Genomic DNA, 22,176 nt, shown 5'->3' with positions numbered 1-22,176 from the left:
TGTACACAAATGTGTGACAGTACTTTTATATGTAAATAAATTAATCTAGGACAGTAGCCTCAATCCCATAGATCTACCACTGGCTTAAAAAAAAAAAAAAAAGTTCTGGTGAATTTTATCCAGAAACTTTTTAAATGACAAGATGGATAAGAATATTTTAGACTTCTAAAGAAAATGCTAAAACAAAATGAAAAACTAATAGTGGAATATACCTCAACAAAAGAAAGTGATTGTTGAATGTCCATTGGAATTACAACTGTAGAGTATTTGAGGGAGAAAAAGGTATAAAGTAAGAATAGAATTGTCAGTTATTTAGATGACTAGTTTTTATTAAGAAAAATCATCACACAAGTCATCAGATGTTTGTCAACCCCTTGGTTTGCCATTAATAACTTACTCTCCAGACCCAAGAGTAGAGTATAATGGATTGTCAGGAAGGGTTACACCAGACTAGAGCCTTTTTCTAGGTCAGAGATGAGCAATACTTGGTGGGCACATATTTATTCAGCATTTTCTACTTATACAAAGGTGGAAATGATGTCATATAGGCACTAACAAAATAATTATAAAATAGGCACATTATTCTAGGAAGACAGCATAGTTAAATATCAATTGTACAATTAGAAAATCAAAAATATTTGAACTGACTCATATTCAATCACTTGCTGTTTATATTTCTGTGTCTTTCTCCATGTTACCTGTCTTCTTGAAAGTACAAAAATGGGAGAAATGGTCCTTTATTTAGCTGCCTATTTTAAATTAAAAGCTTAGGTAAAACTCATAAATCATATCAAAATTTATCTCTGAGGGCAGCCCCGGTGGCGCAGCGGTTTAGTGCTGGCTGCAGCCCAGGGCGTGATCCTGGAGACCTTGGATCGAGTCTCATGTCAGGCTCTCTGCATGGAGCCTGCTTCTACCTCTGCCTGTGTCTCTGACTCTCATTCTCTCTCTGTGTCTCTATGAATAAATAAATAAAAAATCTTAAAAAAAAATTTATCTCTGAAAACAGTTGTTTGTGACTAGATATGGTGCCAAAGATCATAAGTGATTCAACTGTTTGTTGTAGTATTTTTTAAAAGATTTTATTTATTTGACAGACAGAGAGTGCGCACAAGCAGGGGGAGCAGCAGGCTCCTTGCTGAGCAGGGACCCTGGGATCATGACCTGAGCTGAAGGCAGACACTTAACTAACTGAGCCACCGAGGCACCCCCATTTGTTGTAGTATTTGTTGCAGTCATCAATATTATAAAATTACACTGAAATTGATATCTGAAAGCTTTGAACATCCAGTATATTTCAGTAACAATAAATGAAACCACAGTTCATTTTTTTTTAATTTTCCTGATCATATTTCTGTAGTCTTGTGTCCTCTAGTTTACCTGTAAATATTGCATAATACAATTATATAAACAATATTTTATTACTCTTCATACACAGTGGGAATAGACTTATTTTACTGTTTATAAAATTAATAATATCTTTAAACTGGGAGCACGATGTTAAAATATAAAGCAAAAAGAAAATCTACCAAGAATCCAACCACGCTGAAATAACCGAAGTAACCACTATTAATAATCTTGGTGGCTGAGCATCATGTTATGTATCTGTTGGATTATATCATGCATCCTAAATTTACTACCCCATTTTTTGTATCATATTAATACATCAAGCACATTTCCTTTACCCATGAGGTATGTTATATTAACAAGCCATATTCATATAAGACTACACATAATGATTATACATATGCATGCAGGCAACTAGCTTACTCGGTCCATTGTTTTTTAATGGATCATATTGTACATATTTCATTTAGCTAAATGAAACCCTGTGGAAACCCTTTCAATTTATAAGGAATAACTCTAATCCATAATTTTTTTTAATTCTTAAATTCCCTGCTGATGGTGATTAAATTATTTCTGGCTTATGACTGACTACTAGGAATCAGCTACATGAGGAACTATATAAATATCCTTATATATATATCTCTATGTGAATTGATATTTTTACTTTTATAGCACATATTCCCAGATATGGGATTGCTGGGTCAAATTTAATTTTAAAAGATTTTTCTAGATACTTTCCAAGGAGGTGCTAACACCCAGTGTTTAATAAGAGTACACTTTTTCTCTTGTTCCTCTGAACAAAAAAGCTCTTGTTACCAGTCTTATGCAAGCTGAAGTTATATGACACTGTTGCTTGATTTTTCATTTCCCTGGGTGACAAACTTGAGCACTTCATCATTTGTATATGGATCTTTGAGTTTCTGCTGCCATGCATCTACATATAAAATGAACAGAGTACATGTTCATTTCTCTTCTGTTTGTGTTTCTCTTATCAATTTATAACAGCTTATGTCACAGTAATTCAGTCTTTGTAACATCCATTTTAGATTGTACACATTTATCAGTCTACTGACTAGTGCAAGTTTTGAGTTTTTAAGACATCGAACATGTTTGCCTTTTATTCTGCTTGTGCATTTTCATTTAAGGTTAAGGTGGCCTTCCTAGTCATAGGTTGCAAATTAAGTTTCCTAAATCTTTCTAAACTATATTATGTTGTTTTAATTTTAAATTTACATCTTCTCTTTTGGGCTTTAGTTTGTGTATGTGTAAGACAGGGCTTCAGTTTTGTGAGTTTTTTTTTAAATTTGCTTTGGCTATCTGGTACTGTTTAAATAGGCCATATCTTCCTCATTCTGAACTATCAATATCTCACATTTTTTAGAATCCATTTCTGGATTCTCTATACTGTATGACTGATTTATCTCCTTCTATATGATACCATATGGACATTTCTATAATGAATGTATATTTTGCTATATTTTAAATAGCAAATACTCCCCTTTCTGCTCTTCTTTTTTTGTGATTTTCTAGCTGGCCTTTATATCTAATTCTATGATGAACCATGTGATTTTAACTGGAATAATTCATATTTGAATGTAACTTTGAAATCCTATCAAGAATTTTTATAGTTTTCTATTTGTTCTGCTCTTATTTTTTAAAAGATTTTATTTATTTATTCATGATAGACATAGAGAGAGAGAGAGAGAGAGAGAGAGAGAGAGAGAGAGGCAGAGACACAGGCAGAGGGAGAAGCAGGCTCCATGCCGGGAGCCAATGTGGGACTCGATCCCGTGTCTCCAGGATCGCGCCCTGGGCCAAAGGCAGGTGCTAAACCACTGAGCCACCCAGGGATCCCTTCTGCTCTTATGTGTCAAGTTATTAAATAATATACTACAATTTTTATATGGATTCTGGATATTTCTTGCTACAATTGCTCCTAAATATTTGGTATGTGATTTTTTTTCTTGCTAATATAGATTTTTTTAACATTTCTGTGTCTGTGTGCATTTATAAGGGTAAAACTATTTGATTTGTACATATTTAACTTACATCCATCCACATTGCCAATTCTCTTTTTAATTCCCAAAGAGTTTTATTAAATTCTCTGAAGTTTTCAGATTATATAATCTTAGCTTTAACAAAAGAAATTTCTCTCATCTTTTCCAATATTTATGCCAATTATTTCATTTGCATTATATTTTCAGTTGGATGAACTAAGCAGTTGCAACTATGACATTAATCAATACAGATTTTGTTCTTAGGGATATATTTAAGTTTATAAAGTAATTATTTTCAATCACTAGTACACAAGAAAATACCTGATCAAAATCACGTCACTTAGCATTAATATAGTATTTGAGTTTTCAAGTGTCTTCAGTTCTGTGAATAGTTAGAAAACCTTGAACCATTCTATGCTTCATACTAAGATTGATTTATCATAAAAATAATTAAAGATGAGAGGCTTTAGAACATTGAGTGATATGGAATTTACCCAAATTCAATCCTATTTAAGGAAGTACAAAGTCTTAGTAGTTAGAGTTTGTATGTGTCAAATCCCACTGGAGCTCAGAGCTGGCAGTGAGACCTATGGTCTTCAAATACAGAACAGAAATATGTGTTCTTTCTTTCTGATTACTAATTGAAGAAAGACTTGATAATGGCAATTTTCAATTAACTCTAGATCTCTTAAATAGCCTATTACTTAAAGAAGAGTCATTTAAGCATTGAAACAAAACATTGTGGTTAATTTTCTTTTATCCTAGTTCACTTCCTAATTAGACCAGACATTAACATCCAACAAAAGGTATTTAATGTAACAACAAAGAAATTGATGATTGTTGATAATCTGTGATAAGTAGAATGCCAAATAGTGTGAAGTATTGGTGTCATTTGTCAACAATAAAATCCTAGAAATTTGTATATAGATTTCAAGTCTCTGTTAGTATTCATATTTAGTGATTATAAAGTCTACTTCCTATAAGGACTTGGGGGTGATTTACAATAAAAAAGCTAAACGAGTGAATGAATGTTCGATATATATATAGATGTATAAATGCAATTAGTGAAAGAAGAGGGGAAGGGAGAGATTAGGTGAAGTTTTAGAATCACATGTGGAAGTTGGTGACAGTGATTAAAAACAAAAGTTAGATTGAGATACCTGAACAGCTAATAGAAAAAAAATGAAACATGATTTGTTCTTAAAAATGTGTCTGTGTACATGCTTGCATTCATACGTGTGTGTGCATGTGTGTTGTGCATACTTTGGTTTCTTCTGTTAGTAGCTGGTAAATATTGAGAACACGAGTCCAAACAGTAGTTCTGTAAAGCAGTTTAAGAGGCATCGAAGTACTATGGACCAGATAAAAAATTTATCTCCGCTAGAGGAAATCTCGGGCTAATAGAATGTCTTGCTTACAGATAGCTGCATAAATTTCTCAGAGTTGTTTTGCAAAGTGCTAATATACCATCACTTTGAGATTCTAAAACTCTTGCTTATGTTATTATTTCAGCAACTTTTTCCTGAGTCTCCTTGAAGAATAAGATGATAATTACCTTTACAAATTAAATTAATGGTTAAGTTAAAGGATCAAAATCAATAATTTATGAGAATCCACAGCCTTCTTCTGTTCTTTCACTATTTAATACTTTCCCCTGGCCTTTCTTTCCCCTATATGAGGGAAATATGAAAAAAGCTGCAGGAGAGTGTTCTCTCAAGAAAAGCAAGCTAGAGAACAAAAGAACTAGGCTTTTGTGGGGTCCGTGGGTTGTGGCGAAACAAAATGTTGGGGAGAGCTCCAAAGGGCTGGCCAAAGTAAAAGAACAAGGATTCACAAGGAACCAAGAGGGAAAGGTTAAAAGAACTGAAGAGTAAGCCCTTCCTTGGGCTTTAAGTGAATAAGAGAATGAGCAACTTCATCAGTGCTGATAGAAACCACATTTTCTGGACTCCCTTTAATGTGTGAGAAAAAGTGAGAAGACTGAAATTTCAACTTTGATGATGCTTCTTAAATATCACATCATTCTTGGATGAGATAAAGCAATGCTATCCAAAATTTACTTCTGCTTCTTGAGATAGCCTTGGATCACAGTTGTCAGACCATATTGTTGTTATAGGACATGTGGCTTACTGGTGTTCATTCCCACATGTGTCCTCATGAGCTGATTTTATTGTACATCTAACTTAGCGGGAAGAGAGAGGCGAAATTAGAACACCATGCTGATCTGAATTCTAGACATATTTTGTGATATTACATGTTGCTCTTAAAAGCAGAGAAATTGAGAATTGGGACAACTTCATGAAGGCAGTAGTGGCGAATGTGTCTAAAGTAATTGAGGCTAGCAGTGTGCTTATATACTACAGAGAAACATAAAAATTAAGGGTTTAATTATTTTTTTCTTTTTAAAAATTTTCATGTACTGCAAAGGAAGTATCACCAATCAGTGGATAAAGGAAACTTCATTCAATAAAAGTACTGTGACATAAGTAATATATAAGTAATTTATATATTACATAACATAAGAATATATAAGAATGCTTTTAAAAATAAATTCAGAGCCCTATTGTACACAGTACAACAAAACAAATGCTAGTGAGATATTTTTAAATGTTAAATAATAAAGGAAAATAGAAGAAAACATAAACATTATCTAATTTGTAGATGGACTTCCTCCATTAAAGTAATCAAAATAATGGAGAAAATCACAGACTTCAAAATTATATAATGTGGTGGATAAAAATACACTCTGTGAGACCAGACAAATCTGGATTAAATCAGTGGTCTTCCATTTATTTCCGACTGACTACATTTACTGTAATTACATATTACAATTAGAACTGGTAAGTAAAAGATACCCAAAAGAAAAATATATACCTTTGGACTAAAAAGGAGATAGAACTAAGGACTTGACAACTATTTATAAATAAGACAGATGAGTACACTATATATGAAAATATACAGTGTGGTATTTGACTAAAGTAGTAATTACAGACTTAAGTGAATTTATTAGAAAACTAGTATACTGGCCAGTTTTCTTATCCACTGATGACAAAGAACAAACAGCAAAAAGGAGTTTTAAAGCAGAAAGGAGTTTATTGTTGGCAGTAGGCAGAGTGCAGAATTCCTGGGAGAGCCCGAGAAACAAGCGTGGATGCCATATAGCTGGAAGAAGTACACCTGGAAAAATACCCAGTCCCACCAGAGGACAGCTCCAGCAGTGGCCCCCTGCCTCTACTCACTGCTCACTACTCAACATCTCTAGAGCCAGAAGCTACATTCTAGCTGGTGAGGAATAAATAACCAAACACCTCTGTAGCCATTTGCTTCTCTCTCTCAGGATGATCACACCCCTTAAATGACATGCAGTTGTTTTCATATTAGCGAAATCCCTGCATAAAAATCATGGCAACCCTACAGAAAGATAGTGAAACTGTCTTGTTCTCCTTACCATGTGAAAGCAAAGAAAAGGTAAGAAGCCAGTTAATTTGTACAGAGAAGTACAAAGTAAGACAACAGCGAGTTAATCACTTATTACCCTTTCAGTTTTTTAAAGACTGTACATAAAAGTTTTATAACATCAAGTTTGGGTTACGATTAAATGGGACTCATACACTACTGATCAGCATATAAATTAAGATTTTATATTGAAGGATGATTTGGTAATACTATCAAAATATATGACCCAATAAAATCATTTTTGATACTTTAAATCACAGATTTGCATACATGTATTTACATAAATATGAACATATGTTAAGGATGCTTATGTTTGCAAATATGCAGTATATCTCTAGAAAACAGAGATGTGATTCAAAAGTAAATATGTGAACACTTGTTGACAATTTTTGATCCTCATAAACAGTTAACAAATATAGAAAAGCGTCAAAGTACTGAGAAAGGATTTATTTGTGACGTGACTTTTTTGAAAAGAGCAGATACACTTTTTACCTCATACCTAATAAGAGGCATTTCCTGGAGACCTCTCCATTTCCTGGTGTCTGATAATCTATTTAGATTGAGCTGATTGATACTTTGAAGTGGGAATGCCAACAGAATACTGCTGTGTCCTCAAAGGCTATGGGGTAGGTCCTAACTTCTCTGAGATAATTATGGCAAAAGATTGCTTCCTACAGACTCCATGAAGATCATGATATGGAGAGGGAGAACAGCATGGGGTCATCTTGGATGCTGTTTGGTAGGCCATTTGGAGGGTCATGGAACCCCAGCAGCAAGGATCTGGTACCTTTACCTTAGACAGTTCAGGATATGGTAGCTTGGGGCTGGGGGTGCTGTCATGAAGAACTTAAAGTTTCTCAGCAGACTCTAAGATGACGGCACTTACAGAAGTAGAGGGCCAATAACAGCAATTCAATAAATTCAGCAAATTACTTATCATTTTGGGGTCACAGTTACTTTACCTGTAAAAATTGGAGAAGGGGTACCTGGGTGTTTGCCTTCACCTCAGATGATGCTTTTGGGATTCACATGCTCATCAGCTCTCTGCTCAGTGGAAAGCCTGCTTCTCCTTTTCCCTCTGCTCCTCACTTGTGCTCTCTCTATGTCAATTGAATAAATAAAATCTTAATTTTTTTTTAAATGAAGAATCACCTGGGGATATTACCTTGGGTTTAAACACAGAAATAAGTTTGTGTGCTTTATGATAATTTCATGAAACTTATGGCCAGTCATAGCAACGCATCCTGTATTAGCCTACCCCCTTCAACACCCTGTGTTTTTATATATTGCTTTGATTCAGGAAGTTTAAAGCCCAGTAAATTATGTTGTAACATTATTAAATCTATAAATTTATTGCATTTGATTACAAATACAGTATGTGTAACAGCTTTTCTGAACGAATAATGAGATATAATGCCTAGCAAACCATTAAATCAATGATGATGGTTACTATTAATATTAATGAAATTGATCATGAATATTTATTACCTTGTAAACATTTAATGTGCAGTAATTATTTTTATAAGTAACATAATAGGTCTCCTGCCTGAGTACACAGTTATCCATTAATATTAGAATTAATATACTCTGAAGAATAGCCTTATTACTCAGTTATCATAGAATATGTAGCACAATAAAATAACATTGTAGTCAGTTTTCCCTTCCCAAAATGAAAATCTATATATTTAAAAGTGCCATCTGCATACAGTTAATGCATTGCCTTCCTCCTCTAAAATAAAAATTGGATTCATTTCTTTTATTACACATTAAATGTTGATTTAGTTAGATCCCTAACACTTAAAATAGACTTGCAATTTAAAAAGAACTTGGATTTTAGCTGAAAAATATCTTTCCAAATTCTCATAGTTATGACAAATATATACAATTGAAGTTGAAACATGAGATTCTTTCACTGTGGTTATTAGAGCCCAGATCAGACTCCAATTTACAACTTGAAGCCCTCTCTGTATTATAACATGTCAAATAGATATTTATACAGGGAATCTGCCTTCCTCTTTTTGTTAATCTCTCTTAAGCATCCTCTTCCATGTAACTTGAATTCAACAAAAGAGATTTCTAACACTAAAGAGAAATAGCTGAGATTACAATGTGTGTATATATATATATATATATATATATATATATAGAAACATAATGAAAAAAATGATGAGATAAAAATGTAGCCAACCATAGGCACTTTTCCATTAAGTTGAACAAATATTCTATCAGGAATTCCTATATACTTTTAATAACTTTTCATTTTTCCTATTTATTGCAATTTATCTAAAGATGTTGATTTTTAAGTCCCATTTCTGAATGTCTTGGTTTTTTCCCTGAGCCTTTGGAAGCCTTTGAGAATGCATTGCAGAATGGCAAATAGAATTATCTTCTTTTAAATGATTTAGCTTTCCCATTTGTCTCAGTGTAGAAAGAACTGAGCAAACTGTGTTCTTCATCCTACAGACTGCATATTTAAAGAATTTATTAAAGAGCTTTTGAGTAGTGAGGAGGATATTTTAAAGTACTATTTCTCCATAACTCTTTATATCTTCCACTGTAAAGCTTCTCTAGTTTTATCACTTTCAAAATACCCGGTTACTACCTACCCCCACTGCGTTGACAATGATTTCTTCCTGTCTGGTTATCTGCATCGTGCAGTCTATCAATTGATTGTATGTCACTATTTTTCTCCAGCATTGAAGCAAAAATAAACAGATAAAAAAATAAAGCTACAATATTTGAGGAAGACTAAAGTTCAGTACAGGAGAAAATGGTATCATACCTGCAGAACTTAGAGATGAACCAGACAGTAAATCATCAAATGTCCCTTTCTGTGTCAGCAGAGATGACAGTTTTAGGGTGACTTGAGGTAGCTTCCAGAGAAGAATGTGAGTATGGAAGGTAGATTCAAATATGTGAGTTTATTTACCTCATCTTTGCCATCATCTTCATACTAAACATTTGTAGGAATTAAGCATTTTCAGGTAGTTTTCATGTCCATTACTAACATGATTCTCACAGCTATGCTGTAAAATAGAAAAGCCAAATGCTGCCATCTCTAATTTAGACTTGGAGAGAATCACTGATTTGTTCAAGATCATGTTACAAAGAAGGACAAGTATTGCAGGTCTTTCCACTCTCTCCGGGCTGATTCTCTCTTATTCTTTCACTAGTAAAAAGAGAAAAAAACATGGCACCAGGACATCTAATTAAACAAAACTTAACAGTGGCTCCAATATTAAAAAAAAAAAAAATAGACGAAATAAGAATGTCTGGATAGACTGGGAGTGAGGAGGGTCTAGGAGTACCTCTCACTAAAGTCCCTTTAACCTCCCTCCCTAAGGCCACAGTGCCCTACCCTAATGGATGTTCGCCTAGACCCCGCTTCAGTTGTCTAGACCTTATCTCTCTGTAGGCAGCTCTTTACTCGTTGGGTGACAATAATATTTTGGAATGCTTCTCTGTGTGAAACAGGATTTCTGCCCCTGATCTGAACCATTTCACCCTCTTTGTCAATCCTGATGGTCTACTGTTCTAGGGACCAGTTCTCTTTGTCACAGGAATTATTATTAACATAAGTCTCCTCGATTCTGGACATATCACTTCCTAATTTTAATTCAATATTTGAGAATTTCCCTTGTTAAATTTGGCATTCGATAAAAATGTCATGGGCTTGAGCAGGTCGTTGAAAGATTAAGATAGCCAAAAGAAATGAGAGAGAAACAGGAGCTGTAAAGAGTTTGGACAGATATAATCAGCATCCCACATTTTCATATCCTTGAGAAGATGATAGGGATGGTGTGAAGAACCTTGAGAGTGAGGGGGAAGGGTTCCAGCTGAATAATGTGAACTCTAGGGATTGTGAATTCTTGAACAGATGATAAATAAATACAAATTTGTCAGGAAAATCATTCTGGCAGGGCAGTGCAGGACAGTGAATACAGAAGACAAATTAAAGAAAAATGGCAGTTCACCCTCCTACTCCTGTTAGACAAAGAATACTTGGCTCAGGACTGTATGAGTGGAAAGGGAGACTAGAGTTGATTGAAAGGATACTCTGCATAAGGATTTGTGATAAATTGTTGCTAAATTGGCAAGAGTGGAGTGGACAATGAAGAATCAGAAGGAATGGGAGATGCAGCAAGCCAGGTTAGGGGGGGAAATGTTGAATTCAGTTTGGGAGCTATTGTATTTAGGTAAGTAGAAATACGTCCCCAGTTATTTTAGTTGAATTCATGGTTATGGATGTTCATCTAAGAGAGTGAAAGTTTAGAGAAAAGAGAAAAAGGGCAGGGAAATGTTCTAGAATCAGCTATCAAAAGCAGGAACAGTTGGCAATCTTTTAGAACAATTGCATTGATTTTCTTACATTCCTATGAATTCTGAATTACATTTTATGGTTAAGTGCTATACTAGTTTCAGTAATCACTGGGACCTGTAGATTAACTAAACAATGGAGAAATGGAGAATTGGGCAGGTTAGGTGAATGCTTATGGAATCCAGTGTTTTAGTCAACAAAAAAAAAATTTCCAGGGGTACCTGGGTGGGTCAGACACTTAAGCATCTGCCTTCTGCTTAGGTCATGATCCCAGGGTCCTGGAGTGGGGCCCTGTGTTGTTAGGCTCCTTCCTCAGTGGGGAGTCTGCTTCTCCCTCTCCCTTCATCTTTCTGCCCCATTCGCGTGCGCTCTCTCTCTCAAATAAATAAAATCCTTAAAATTTTTTTTCCAGTCATTATCATTTCCCCAAAGCATTCTTTCCTTTAACTTCTGTCCCTTAATTTGGATGTATTTGACATGATTTCTCTCTCTTCCATTTGTCATAAAAGTTACAACAGTTAACCTTTGAATTGATACTTGATAATACTTTTAAATAATTGATACACAATATTGTGATGTATAAGAAAAATATATATTTGATCTTCATCCACATTTCCTGGTTCACAGCTCCTAAAACACTTGGAATTTCATAAATGTTGAGAATGAGAAAGGTGCCTTTTTTATGTTAATGAGGTGAAACATCTTTTGGAAAGCACCTAGAGATGAAGGCTTATGGCCATTGGAGCCCACCCTGTGATTAGAGAGGGTTGAACTTTCAATCCCACCCCCTACCCTTCTAGGAGGGCAGAGGCACATGACATTAACTGAGTTGCCAATGGCCAATGATTTAATAAATCATGCCTGTGTAATGAAGCCAAAAGGATGGGGTTTGCAGAGCTTCCAGGTTGGTGAGCCTGTGGACCTGTTGGGTGAGGTGAAGGTGGTGGGCCGAGAAGGGATATGGAAGCTCGGCACCCTTTTTCTGTGCCTTGTCCTCTGCAGCTCTTCCATCTGGCTATTCCTGAGTTCTGTTCTTTTATAATAAACTGGCAATCTAGGAAGTAAAATGTTTCTCCTGAGTTCTGTCAAACCCAAGAAGAAGGTTTGGGGAACTTCTGGTCTATAGCGGATTGGTTGGAAACACAGATGATGACTTGGACTTGGAACTGGTATCTGATGGAGATAGTTCCGTAGGATGGAACTAGGTACATGATGTCAGCATTGAGCTGAATTCTCCGACACCATGCTCATGTCTGAGAATTGCTCATTGGTACTCATTGGAAACTCTTGATTTCAGACCATGAAATTAGGTACAGAACCCAAAATAATACCTAAATAGCACCATGGTTATGTTTTCCTTCTCTTTTTGTTTAGTGTGAATTTTAAAAATAGAGGCAAAAACTCCTTAATGTTAAAGAATGCCAAAATTAATCATGCCACAATAACCATTTGAGAAGTCTGGTAGATGGTTTTTACCCTCCCTCATAAAGCTATGTAGTTTTCACTTGGGGTGGATGTGGGATTGCGCCATGAAGCTGCACTATGGTTCGCCACCTGGAACAGCATGAGTGATAAGGAAGCAGCTGCATGAAAGCATTCGCTGTGTGAAAGGATAGAAAATATATGTACTGGCCCTTCCAGGGAGGCCTCATTGCTGTAGCAGTTTATCCCATTACTAAATACATGCTGCGCTGATAGCCTCACATTCAGCTGCTGACCAGCAGCATGGCCCTGAGCTTTAATAGGGAGCATATGATCACTCCAGCTGGCAGGTGACACCATTTGGCAACATTCCCCAGCAGCTCAACAAAAGATTTTCAAACATCAAAGCAAGGGGAAAGACCTCTGCCTTTATAAGGAAAGTGGTTTGACTGTGCATGCATTTGGCTTCCATGAGAATTATTGCTTCTAACTTGCTGAATTCTGTAAAGGAAAGGGCACACTTAGAGAATGAAATTAGCTTGGAAAATTTGCAAACTGTTCATTCAAATTGATAAATAAATGGTAAATTACAGGAAATTTAATTTTGTGTTTAAAAAAGGAATGCAGCTTGAATATAAAGATGGAGATTTTTAAAGATTCAATCTGCAAATACAAGCCAATAAGATGGCTTATTTAGATTGGCTAGGCCATGAAAATTTAAGAGTCTTCAATTTTATTGAAGAGACCTTAGAGGTCTTTTAGGAAGATGTAATTTCACTATATGGGAAATTTATGAAGCAGTATAATGTCTACCTGACCAGTCATGCTACTTGAAAGGAGCAACTTAGGAATATCTTGGGTCTCTTAATTATGAACCACAGCATCATTTTCTGTCTTGCTACGAACTGGGGAGCCAGAAAAACGGGGCCATCCTCTTGGTCCGTGCATTTTTTTTATTGAAAAAGCAACGGGTAGATTAGTAGGAAAAATAAATATATCTGAGCATTATGTTCTTATATTAATCTCTGAATATAATTTAAAAATTAAATTTGCGGCAGCCCAGGTGGCTCAGCGATTTAGCTCTGCCTTCAGCTCAGGGCCTGATCCTGGAGACCTGGGATCAAGTCCCATGTCAGGCTCCCTACACGGAGCCTGCTTCTCCCTCTGCCTGTGTCTCTGCCTCTCTCTCTCTCTCTCTCTCTCTCTCTGTGTGTGTGTGTGTGTGTGTGTCTCATGAATAAATAAATAAAATCTTTAAAAAATTAAATTTGTTTATAGGTAAGCATAAGAAATGGGACTAAGGGTATGACTGTCAGTTGGTTGATGGCTATCTTAGTGCATGTGAGAAATGCATCTACCTCAGAAAGCATGTCCTCTTTTTCTCAGGAAGTCTGTAGAGTTATAGTAATACTCTAAGTGGCTTAAGTCCCATTGCCCTTACCTTTTTCTGGCCAGCATTGGGACAACCATTTCATTCCTGGAAAAAAAAAACCTAATCAAATTAAATATGTACCGTGTTGTTAGAGTATTCAAGCCTACACATATGTTTCCCATTATACAAACTGATATTTTGATCTACTCTGAACACCAAATTGTATTTTTTCATATTACAAAATTTGGGGATGCTTGTTAATATTACAAGAAGATTTAGGGTAAAATTCTTTATATAGAAAATTCTCCTGTAACATGAATAGTATTCTTTAATTCATTTGCATCTTTATAGGAAGAAAACATGGTCTTTAATTCAGTAAGAATTACGGTTTGGGGGCACCTGGATGGCTCAGTCAGTTACATGTCTGTCTTTGGCTCAGGTCATGATCCCAGAGGCCTGGGATTGAGCTCTGCACATCAGACTTCCTGTTTAGCATGGACTCTGCTTCTTTCTCTCCCTCTACCCGTCCCCACCTCTGCTCATGCTCTCTCTCTCACTCTGTGCTCTCTCTCTCTCCCAAATAAATAAATGAAATCTTTTCAGAAATTCAGTGAGAATTTTATAAGTGCTTATAGACTAATTCTACATGAACTAAAAAAAGATACATTACCATGAATCTTATTTACAGATAATATGTTCTTAAGTGCCAAAGTGATTTATGTTTCTGAAAAGTCCCTGTGCTCATCACATTCTATAGGCCTCGTGTAGTAGGAATTGAGCTGCATTCAGGGGGTACCACAGATGGGCTGGGTCATCAATCATCCCATCCCACTCCCCCAGTGCAGAGCTTCTCAAGCTCTCTACAGCAAAGGATCCGAAGTCATTTACTGGTTTTATTTTTGTGTTTGCTTGCTTTCTTACTGATCAAATAACACGGTCCCATTGTATACATTTAGAATATAGCTCATGCCATATGCATCTCACCTCGGAATTCTACATCTACACCTCAGAACTGGCCTATATCCTGTTCATCAAATTGCATACAAAGATCATGTGCTTGGGTCTTGCAAACTTCAAACTGCTTTAAAAATGCCTCGGTACTTGCTTTTAACTCTTGTGCTTAGCTCATTGCATTCCCTTAACAAACAGTTGCCCTCATCTGTGGATCACATTTTGAATAGCACTGCTTTTGTGGGATTTTCAGTCCTAGTAAGGCAGAAAACTGTATCATATTTTTCAAAGTTGCTTGCAGTCTGGATGTGATTTAGATTCCTGTATTTTTTTATGTGTGTGCGTGATTTAGATTCCAATAATGTGCTAGTGCTTGGCCTGGAATCTGTGTTGAGATCCTTAGGAAAAGACAGAAGGTCCCATTTCACAGAGTAGTTTGTGCCAGATAGGTGGCTTCCTGTAGCCACAAAGGCAGCTTTAAGGATGAGAGAAATGGTAATATGATTCTGAGGATTAGAAGTTGTACTGGAAGCTTGGCTTAGATGCCTTTTCCTCTAGCCTACCCAATTATTTTATAAACCATCTAATATCTGGTAATAAATCTTATTGTGTGATCTACTCAGTTTCTGTTATATAAGAAGTAAGGGTAAATCTCATAAAGATTTATTTGCCAACTATAAATATGGGATGGCTCATGTTTTTGGAGTGGTTTGGAGTTAGCTTGTCGAGAACAATATTCTCAAACTTTATTCTGCTTCTAGATCAGCTGAAAACATTTTTAAAATACTAATTATGATCCCATTGTACAGCCCAGTGACCTGAGATTCTATATGCCTAATAAGCTCCAGTTAATTACAATGGTTGGTCCACACATCTGACTTTGAGTAGCCAAATTCTAGCCTTAGAAACAATTTCCATCTCCAGGGGCCTAGACTACAGATGTTAGTCTTCAGCAAGACAAGGAGAAGCTACTCTGACTAATTTATTACTTCCCCTAGATTAAAAACAAAGTGCCATGATGACATCCAACCATATTTTTTTTCTTTTTTCTTTTCTTTTTTTTTTTTGCCTTATTATGAACAGTTGTTTTTTGTTTGTCTTTATCAAGAGAGAAGAAGAGGAGGGGAGGATTAAAGGAGAATTCAAAGCAAAGAGGTTTTAAGTGGGATTTGCAAGGTGCCACTTTTTTACCCCCCTCAGTGCATTCAGCCCATCTATTTTAAAACACATTTATCTTTTACTAGTAGCTTATGATGCCGGATCTTCAGTCTATAATTTTATTAGCTTCCCGTGAAGAGGAACTATTTTCACCTGGTATTTTTTTGTGGCAGAGGTGCTTCAGGCCACATTTGGAGACTTTTCCTGAGCATTATAGACATGCTACCTAAATGTGGAGATAGCTTGCTTCAGAGAAGCAAAGAAGATGGCAGATGGGGTTCCATGTGGCAGTCCTGTACAATCAGTGTAGACAGAAGTGGGTAGAAGAATGGGACTACTCATTTGTGAATTCAGTGAGAAGAGCGGGCAGGGCTCCACGCTACTGGCTGAGTGACAATCTGAGGGAGGGCATTGGCACAGTGACAGATAACAGAGAGCTTTGGATACCAGAAAAGAAAGTTGAGGTTAAATCCTGAGGAAATGGGGTTACTTAGAAGTTTCTCTTTAAGAAGCTAAAGAATGATAATGGTATTTTAGGAGACAGATTAGACTACCTTTAGAAAGAAGGTATATTTCCATCGATGTTATGACTATTAAGTTTTTTTTTAAGATTTTATTTATTTATTTATGAGAGACACAGAGAGGGAGGCAGAGACATAGGCAGAGGGAGAAGCAGGCTCCCCACGGGGAGCCTGATGCAGAACTCGATCCCAGGACCCTGGGATCACAACCTCAGCTGAAGGTAGATGCTCAACCACTGAGCCACCTAAGTGCCCCTGATGTTATGATTGGACTACAGAAATAATTTTGGGAAAAAAAGGATTTGAATTCAATTGCATTCTATTTTTGTGAACTTGAATAACTTGAATTACCAAAACTGAAATTTACAATTTATCAGTTTTAACCTTGACCTGAAATTAAAATGTCAAAGATGTGGCTCATTGCAGCTTAAAAGTAACTGTCAAAAATATCTGTGCTCTATCATCTCTTGTAAAGTTTCTTCAAGACAGGTACTGAACTCTACTTTCCACTATTTCTTTTTTTTCCTCAGTATTTATCTGGTTTATTGCCTGTCCATAGTAAGCATTCAATACATGTTTGTTTCTGTCTGATGTAAGGTATGCTAACTAACATCTGCTTCTGTCTCAAAGCCCAGCTTTTGTTCCATTAAGTCTTGGCCATCCAGGCTATCCTGAACATAGCATGTAAAGGAAAAGGAAAATGTCACAGTGACCATCACATCTTCTCTCAGACCACCCTTGCAGAGGCATAGCCTCTGACTTTCTGAGAAGGGGCATGTTCTCATGAAAACCTTAATGAACCAGGATGTGTATAGTTCCTCTAAGCTCTTAGGGTCAACTTTTTGCATGGCCAGAATAAAGGAAAGACTAGTACAAATGGCAGCTGAATAATTTAGTAACCATGGATCATTCTGTGACCCTATTTAATCTCGCCAACAATCACAAAATGGGCATACCAAGGCCTAAAATGTACCGCAGTGTGTGAGTCTTCAGATACTCCTATTGCCTTGACCTTCAACTCTGATGTGTTCATGATTATTACAAGTATATAAGCCATTCAGAACTTTCAACTAATCCCAACCTTTGTTTCTGGATCTGCCTACTGAACGTTAGCCAGTTGGATATATCTTGGATATGTCCATATCAAATCAAGACATAATGTTAAACTGATTTATCCACTGCCAGAAACTTGCTTCTCATTCCATGCTCCCCATTCAAAAAAAAAAAAAATACAGTGCTGCTCATGAGATTGCTAAAGTTAAAAACCTCCAAGTTATTTAATGTTTCCTCTTCTTTTCACTTTCCAAGTTAAAAGTTAAAAAAACATACAGTGCTGCTCATGAGATTGCTAAAGTTAAATAACCTCCAAGCTATTTAATGTTTCCTCTTCTTTTCAAATATCCATCAGGTTGCATGGATTCTAACTCCTTTTTTCTTACAGTTGGTAACTCCTTTTAATTTCTATTGCTATCACTTTGGTTGGCACCTTCATAAGCCTCATAAGCAGAAAGATTTAGTTGGAATCGTCGTTCTGTTATTTGCTGGATTTAGGGGAGACATTTAGATTGTATTTCCTTATCTTAAACAAATGGCTTTCTACCTTACAGAGTAGTTATAAGGATTACAATTAGATATTCTAGGTAAAACTCAACACAGGGCATGTCTTACCTTACAGAGTAGTTATAAGGATTACAATTAGATATTCTAGGTAAAACTCAACACAGGGCATGTCTTATAGTAGACATTCAATAATGGTTAATCTCATATTCATGATCATACCTCTCAGCTTAAGCATTACTTGTCCATAGTAAGCACTCAATACATGTTTGTATTTATTGATATGTGCATTATGTCAGTGACATCATCATAATCATCATCGTAGCCTTCATCTCCAATCTTGTGTCCTGATATTCCACCCTCTACCTCACCATTAAAATGTATACAAAATACAAATACCATCTCCTTTTTGCTGCACAATTTTCAGTGGTGCTCTCATCCACAGGAAGTGCTTTTCTGGATAGACCTAACTGCCCTTGATCTGACCTACTTTTCAGTTCCGCTCCTATTTCTACCATACAACACAAACTCCTTACATTGAGGCCAAAGAAAAAATCTGTTTTCCCCATCAACCAGTTGCTCTTTTATTTCATACCTCCACAAATTCTTTCTCTTAATCTGAAAATTCCTAATGATTAACAGGTTTTTTGCATTAAATGAAATAATATGCATTGTTTAAAATTCACCATATTGACCTACTACTTCATATAATCTTCCGTGCCTCCCCAAGCAGAAGTATATGCTTGCAACTTAATTAATCTTGACTTTGTACACCCAAAGCCCAATATTAAGTAGAATTAATACAATTTGTTGAAATAATTGGAGTATTGGAAAATTACAGGAAAGACAATAGATTGATGGGTGAATAATATATATGTCACATATTAATATATGTAACTTAATGCTATTTTGTGTCTGTTCTAGTTTCTCATATGTAGGACCTGTCCTGAAAATTAAAATTTATCAAGGAAATATATTTGTTTTGATTTTTCCATAATTACTAATTCTTCCTGAGGACAAGCAGCACATTTACAAAGTACATGGATAGTACAAATCCCGGAGCAGTGAAATAGCAATACTTAGCTGATTGACAATCAGCAAGTAACTTTGGCATTGGCCTCAGCTACAGCATTTGCTCTAACAAACCAAGATTTATAGCTTAAATTGTGAGAAGTAGGGAAGAATGGTTGAGAAAATGGGCTCTGATTTTTAAAAATCCAAGTTAAAATTCTAATCTACTTACTAGCTATATGATCTTGACCATGTTCCCTAACCTTTTGGAGACTCCTTCCCTATAAAATGGAAATAATAATGGTATGTCCATAGAGGATTGTTGGGAGTCTCAAATGAAGTTTAAAACTTAGGTTACACATACACAAGACCCACATGACTACCAGAGGCCACATTTGGCATCAGGTCTGCTTAGAAGGATATAGAATTGAAACTTGACCTGATCCTAGCATCAGACATTCCTCATCTGGTGGGAATCCTCATAGAAATCCATGCAGCACAACCCAAATGGAAGAAAAGTTCTACATCAGACAGACCTAAGAGCTGCCCTGGCTTAAAAGTCTCATCTGGTATCTCTTGAGGCAACCTCATTGTCATAGCCTGCAAGGTCCCTATAAAAACAAGCCCTGTTCTAAGAGTTGCCACATTCACGGAAGCCCAAAACTGTGGCCATCTACCAGATATTTGTAGTTTCCCCACTGCAGGTGGAATTTATCCCAAGGGGTCATTTTGTCAAAAATAATACAGTGTAGTAGCATAGTTGACTTCTCAACTTTTATCAGATTACCAGGGTAATTAACTAGAGGTGGTTAACCAATGGTCAAATTCTCTGCAAAAGATTGAAAGGAATGGTTAATGCCTCTGCCTGGAACATGGAAACATGAACTTAGGAAGTATTACATGGTGGATAATATATGCCTGTTTATATGAAGACAATCTCATGAAAGATAAGAAATTATCTAAGGGGAAATTAAATATGGAGAATTGTGTAGAGAGAGGTATTATAGAGGTAATGATTTAGCCATATCTTGCCTGATTTTTGTGAATGAACTCATAAGTGTAAAAGTGCAAACTTACTCATTACAAAGGAAGTTTTGCTCTGTAATTAGTATTGTACCTAATGTATTATTAATACTCCATACATGCTATTTGAGTAAAAATTGGATTTTGATTCTCTCTGTTGTTATAAGAAAAACAGAGCTGACTCACAAGGCCCTTTTACCACTATTCTCGGATGATTCTTCTTCCCAGACGTCTCAACTCAAACAAATTGACTTTGATGCTTTGAGCCGTAATTGTCTCCTAGGAATGCAATTTTCGTACACATGCCAGTAGAATTAAGAAGATTGAATGTGAGTTGTTGCATTAGAATGGACCTGCCTCTCGGTATGGTTAATTACCATAGTTAAATATAGCACCTGAATGACAAGACAGGATTATCAGTGCATTCTCCCACTAGAACAGATGGCTCCATCATGGCGACAGGCTGCCTGTGTCTTGTAAACATGCACTATTGGTTATTGAAAATGGGCAAGAGTTCAACTAAGAATCAGCTCAAGGCCATCCAATTCCAGGAAAACCACTCAAAGTGCATATGCCTGTAGTCATTGGCATTCATAACATCATCTTCATGTGTATACGTTTCAACTTAGATTCCAACATCCCTCTAACGCAAGTAGGAGTAGAGAAAGAAAAGTTTGAGTAAATACTTTACTCATAAGTAAATATGGGAGATCTATTTAGAGAGTATTCTTTAATACATAAATAGACTTCTATTTCTAATGTTTATGATATATTTAAGATGCCCATATGTATGTTGTATATTAAAGTGTGAACTAGAAAAGTTGATCTATTTGAATAAGCATACATTATCATTGTAAGTGGCAGCTAAATCTTCAAATGATGTTAAAAATAATGTTAAATTTGTATTTATTTATATTTTCTACCTAAAACAGTATTGTATTAAGTTAGCCAGGCATGTTTGTTTAAATCACTCAACAATGAAAATGATATGTTAACAGCTCTTGGTTTCACATCTTCTAAATTAAAACAAGTCTGGAATGAGTGAAGTGAACAATATGGTGAACTTTAGTTCCAGTTAATTTTGTTTAGTCCCTTTATTTTCTATTTCCTATGAATAGTTTAACAACTCTTAGAAAATAGGAGGAAATGCAAATGTTAGCTTTGAGTCTAACTGCTTTTACACATCATAAATGTTGATATATTTTCAATGAAATTGGAATTGTACCTCCAAGTAGAAATAAAAATGTCCAAGCTTATTTTACCCTAGAGTGTAGAAGACAAAGTTCATAAATGCTTAATAGTTTGTGATGAGAATACCAATGTTCTTTTGCAGCTTTTGCCGGCAAGAGAAGCTGCCAATGACCTTCCAGTCCTGTGTGATCACCAAAGAGTGCCAGGTGTCAGAGTGGTCAGAATGGAGTCCCTGCTCAAAAACATGCCATGACATGACATCCCCCAGAGGCACTCGCGTCAGGACGCGGATCATTAGGCAGTTTCCTATTGGCAGCGAGAAAGAGTGTCCAGAACTTGAAGAAAAAGAACCCTGTGTGTCTCAAGGAGATGCAGTTGCCCCCTGTGCCACGTGAGTAATTAGGGACTGTAGTTTCTTCTATGAAGTTTCCCCAGATTGCCTGTCTCCCCAGATTCACTTACCCATTTGACTTTAACTGAATAGTATGTTGAGAAATAGTGATTTTTACAAATTCTAAGTGGGAAAAAAATAAAATGCCATTTTACAAACACTGTCTTTAAAAAATTCTGCTTTTACAGAATAAATGTGTCTTTAGCAAGCTATATTTTCAAATCTCCATGAAGTCTAGAATTTTAGCAGCAATTCTCATATATTTTCTGTAATACAGATTGATAGATTTCTTCTGTAAAGGGGAAAATGGTATATTAGGCTTTATGGGCCACATGTATCTCTGTGGCAATGACTCAACAGTACCATTGGAGGGGAGATCAAATATAAACAAATAAGTGGCTATGTTCCAATAAACCATTATTTATAGAAACAGTGGACAGGTTGGATTTGGTTCTTGGGTC

The 22,176-nt window shown here is 35.9% G+C and overlaps 1 protein-coding gene across 4 annotated transcripts in view; it reads left to right on the top strand.

The window, feature by feature from the left end:
• Positions 1 to 22,176, top strand: part of THSD7A (thrombospondin type 1 domain containing 7A) — a 423,880-nt gene that overhangs the window by 202,427 nt on the left and 199,277 nt on the right. For all 4 annotated transcript variants that reach the window (XM_041727876.1, XM_041727875.1, XM_041727874.1 and 1 more), the window contains exon 3: positions 21,467 to 21,715. In XM_041727876.1, coding sequence (XP_041583810.1) covers positions 21,467 to 21,715 — 249 coding nt within the window. The remainder of the gene's footprint in view (positions 1 to 21,466; positions 21,716 to 22,176) is intronic.

Source organism: Vulpes lagopus, chromosome 13 (genome assembly GCF_018345385.1).
Source record: "Vulpes lagopus strain Blue_001 chromosome 13, ASM1834538v1, whole genome shotgun sequence".
NCBI classification, from domain to species: domain Eukaryota; kingdom Metazoa; phylum Chordata; class Mammalia; order Carnivora; family Canidae; genus Vulpes; species Vulpes lagopus.
This window is presented reverse-complemented; position numbering and strand designations above follow the sequence as displayed.